A 4864-nucleotide genomic window follows, 5' to 3' on the forward strand; every position below is an offset into this window, starting at 1 on the left:
TTATATTATTTTATTATTTAAATGTATTATCTTATGTCAGTAAAATATAAAGTATTGAATAAATATACCTATCCTTGGCCATTGCGAGCCTAAGGCAGAGAATATGAAGCAAATAGGCCTTTTTACATTGTCATAAATCTGGATCTCCTTTACCAAATTTTCCTGCGAAGTGTCCAGTATGACATATCCTCTCCATAAATGACCCTCTATATTATCCGCGTGGATATCGTGCAGTAAACGGATATATTCTGCATCTGTTGGATGCTTAGCGACCTGCAAACATAATTTTTTTTAAATGGCTGTGACAAATATAATACGTTCTAATTATTAGAAATAATATCGCTCTCGAAATATCTACACTGACGTCGTTTAAAAACGAATTCACTGATTCTCTAGTGCGTCCAGACAATGCCACAAGTCTTGGCAACTCGTCGCTCGGTGCACTATTGTTAACCTTCTGTTTGATATTCCATTTTAATAATATATGAGCATTGCATCCCCCGAAACCGAAAGAATTAATGCTTATGTAACCATTCTTAAGTGCTAATGGTTTTGTAAGCACGCGAATGGTTCCATTTGCAAAGGCGTCTATATCATCTCGTGGTGATGTATAATTGATGTTTGGTGGAACAAAACCAGTTTCAAATGCTAGTATTACCTTAAAAAAATCAGTAAAACATAAATATGAATTAATTAATGCATTGATTAATAAATACATAAATTTATTTGTATTAATTTGATTTATATAACTAAATATATTTCGAAAAGTTAACGATGTCATCAATGATGTATCGATTGTTTCTGAATTATAAACAATAGAAATATACAGGGTGACCCGCAATGACCGCCCACTAAGTACACAACGTTATTCCTTACCAAAAACTGAGACGAAAAGTCCTGAGCCATTTTTTTTTTATAACGCTTGATAAAGGAGTTATTATTGAGTAAAGTCTGGCCAATCAGCGCCGACCTTAAGCCGGACGCACGTCGGTGAGCCGCGTGCCTAGTAGTGTGCGGTGGCACACACTTCAGGGCGCGTGGTTCACTGACGCGCGCCCGGCTAAAGGTCAGCGCTGATTGGTCAGACTTTACTCAATAATAACTCCTTTATTAAGCGTTATAAAAAAAAATGGCTCAGGACTTTCCGTCTCAATTTTTGGTAAGAAATAACGCTATGTACTTAGTGGGCGGTCATTGCGGATCACCTTGTATATGCATTATCACTTTATGTTTGTTTGATTTTATTCGAAATACTCTTTTCTGTACACACGCACGCACGCACGCATATGTAAACAGGATGTCCCAGACCTACCGCACCATCTGCTAATGGCAGATTCTTGAGATTATTTGGAAACGATTTTTCCTCAGCGATAATATGTAGAGAGATCAGTTATTAAAATTCTCTCTCTCTCTCTCTATTAAAGTAAATCTCATCTGAAATTAATTAGAGAATGTTGTTTTAACTCTCTATAAAGTTTAGTTTGCAAAAAGCCTTTGTTTTTGAACCACTTATAACACAGAAATTATTAATGCCTCGACATTTTTGCTAACGAAAAATCATCTTCAATTGATATCAAGAATCTGTTATTAACAGGCGGTGCGATAGATCTGAGACATATAAAATAAATATACATGTATACAACAATATATATATTTTTCTATGTATTTAACTAAAAATTATTCAAATAATATCGTGTTAAATTTCATTTTAACTAGCGCAAAAGTCTCATTAATTTATCAAAAACTTAATTTTAAAAAGATAAAAATATAAAAGTTTTAGTTTATACAGATAAATCGGCTGCCAGACAGATATGATAATAGATAATAGACAATAGTCTTTGAAGTTCTCAGTTTTAGTCTCACGCTCGCACGAGACAGGCGGATTGTAAAGTAGACGTAGACCAGTTCCTGAACGAAACTATGCATTGATATTATATTGATATTATAAATTTTCTTTTAAAATCCATATTTTAAAAAATACGAATTTATAAAATAAAGCAAAATATCAATAAAAATGCCTATTTTTATTCAAGATCTTATACATTTACTGAAGCATTTTTATATAAGAAGTAAAATTCTCTTGTCATATAAGCGGAATCTAGCGTAAATATTACTATTTTCATCATCAAAAAACATTATAGTGGGTGCGAGTAACTTGTTTTACCTTAGCTATTTGAGTAAAACCACTGGCAGGTTCAGCGTGACCAAGATTAGATTTTACGGAGCCGATCATCAGTGGGATCTTTACACAAAACATTATGTATAGCATTGACTTCTTCAAGATCACCAACTTTAGTACCAGTACCGTGTGCTTCCATGTAATCCAAGAAAAGCGGCGATATTCCGCATTCTTTATAAAGCTCCGTCATCAAAATGCTCTGCATATGCGTCGACGGGAACGTTATTCCCTCTTCTTTATAACCGTCATTGTTTATTTTAATATGCTTACACGTAGCATAAATTCTTTTAGCATTTTTTGCCTTTTGAAGATATATCACCGATACGGTTTCGCTACGCGAATAACCGCTACCATCAGTATCAAAAGGTCTACAAGTACCATCGGATGACAAAATACCTAAAATTATGTATGGCATGTACATATCTTTCAATAGTATATCAAAAATTAATTTATATTACACGGGATTTTAATTAATTTAATACCAAGATGAGAGAAATTCAGATTTATAACTGGATGTAAACATAAATGTGCGGTCCCAATTATTGCGTCCTCGAATCGGCCCGATATGATCTCGCGATAACCAAGAGCTATGGCATGAAGACTAGAACTGCATGCTGTATCAACTGTGTAGGACGGTCCTTTTAAGTCCAAACAGTTCGAAAGGATATTTGCCACTGTAGATTTGCTGCATCCAATGATACCCAAGCCGTCTATCTAATTATAGGATGTAAGCAATCACAATTTTTCACATGTGTGACAATAATAAATTCTCAATATTTTTTTTATATCTCAACTCTATTCCTATATTTTTATCAATAAATAATTTTTCCTACCTGAAGATTCTCATACATAAATTTCTCCTGCGACTCGAGAAGAGTCATCCCTACGATCACGGCAGTCTTTTTTCCTCGCAATTGCATTGGATTGATCCCCGCGTCGACAATTGCTTCATAAGCATGTTCCAATAATAATCTTGCCATAGGATCGAGCGCGTGGGCTTGCTCGATAGATATGTTGAAGAAATCAGCATCGAATTTTTCTACATTGTTAACTGTCCCCATGCGTTCTGGTAAATCCGGATGCTCTAACGAAATTTCGTAAAAATTGTAATACTTGTATTGTGTTCTTAGTATATTTTTTATGTAAAACATTTTGGTTAAAAATATATATTTTTCTAATGTATAATTATCAAAGAAGAGAAATCATAAATAAAAGGATAAAATCAATATACATAAATTGTAATCACCTATGTCCCATCGACGATGATCTGCTCTAACAAGATCAACCTTGTTGAATAGATTTTCTCCTAACTGATTCATATTATTTGAATCTGGAAATCTTCCAGCGATACCGGAAATAACGATTTCATCGCCAGAATTAATATCAATGTATGTTTTTTCCGCCATGATATTAATTATAGAATATGTCAATTCGAAAGAATGTTATGTATATTTTATATAGCTTGTTTTACTATTGTTTTACACTATTGATATTCATGATATCTTTTGCACTATAGATGAGAAATAACTAGCAGTAACTGCCCAATAGAGTGTTGAATTACTCCTTATATCAGGCCTACTCTTAGAACATATATAAATGGAAGGGGAATAGCAAGCTAAAAAGTGTCGAAGGAAGTGAGAAAAAAAATCGTAGTTGTCTCTCTCTTGTGAGTAACACATACAAGCATCGTGTCTGTAGATATACATACTTTTGTGTACACACACATGTGACTAATGTAACCTTATTTTTTATTGGACCAAACCGGTAAGCCGTGAATGCGCACTTTTGAGCAGTCACATATTTTTCTATCGGGAAACAAAGCCTTTTATTTATATGTATATGTTCTAAAGGCCTGTCTAATCAGCGGCCCGCGGGTCACGAGCTCAAGCTCGGCTCCCCTCACCTTCCAGCAGACGATTCTTCGAGCCTCTGATGACTTGCGTAAAGTTGGCACCCGACTTTAATTAAATCAGATTTTGAAGTTCGTTTCTCGTAGAATTTTGCCTGTAGATGATTGTAGTAATCATTATTTTGTTTGTAGTTGAAAAATAAGTATGATATCGATTTTTAAATGACAGTTAGGAATTAATTTATAATTAGAGCTCAAATGGCATCAAATTTCTGTCACAAATTGTTTGTAGTTGTTTGTAGTACAAGAATTTTTGTTTGTAGTTGAAAAATAAACAAATTATAAATTATGGTAAAACTTAAGATTAAGGGCGACCTCACCGATTTCAATGACCTTGATATATGTTGTCAAGGACATAATTCTGAGTAACTTTTTCTTCTAATTTAATCGTCGCTCGTTGCTTATACCGTTTTCGGAAACTTTCAAATACGTCGTTCAACGTGGCTTTGGAAATACTGCGAGTGCATTTTAAACTCAACTCGTTTTTCCATCGCATTTTTTGTCAGTAACTGATGTGATTTCCATCTGAAATCGTTTGTAGTTGTTTGTAGTACCAAAATTTTTGCTTTATAATAACGGGTGATCAATAGGATTGTGTCAAAACTAAATGGTTATTACTGCGAGTAGGCCGAGCAAAATGAATGAAATACTATCTTGTAGAGGAGACTTGTCAAATTTTATTATCATAGGTATAAAACAAATATATAATATTTTAATAATTTAAAAACACATTATTAAAATAGTGACAAAAATTAGCTTGCGCGCATGAGTTAATG

At 33.7% G+C, this 4864-nt stretch overlaps 1 protein-coding gene across 1 annotated transcript; it reads right to left on the bottom strand.

Moving 5' to 3' along the window:
• Positions 1 to 68: 68 nt before the first annotated feature.
• On the bottom strand, positions 69 to 3722 carry LOC115245678 (fatty acid synthase-like). Its single transcript, XM_029824103.1, has 7 exons — positions 3426 to 3722; positions 3013 to 3263; positions 2662 to 2893; positions 2222 to 2575; positions 386 to 648; positions 154 to 273; positions 69 to 89 (listed from the first exon to the last, which is right to left on the bottom strand). The coding sequence occupies exons 1-7, from the start codon at positions 3583 to 3585 to the stop codon at positions 69 to 71; spliced, it is 1401 nt and encodes a 466-aa protein (XP_029679963.1). The 5' UTR covers positions 3586 to 3722.
• Positions 3723 to 4864: the final 1142 nt, after the last annotated feature.

This window comes from Formica exsecta, unplaced genomic scaffold (assembly GCF_003651465.1).
Source record: "Formica exsecta isolate Colony F162 unplaced genomic scaffold, ASM365146v1 scaffold125, whole genome shotgun sequence".
NCBI lineage: Eukaryota > Metazoa > Arthropoda > Insecta > Hymenoptera > Formicidae > Formica > Formica exsecta.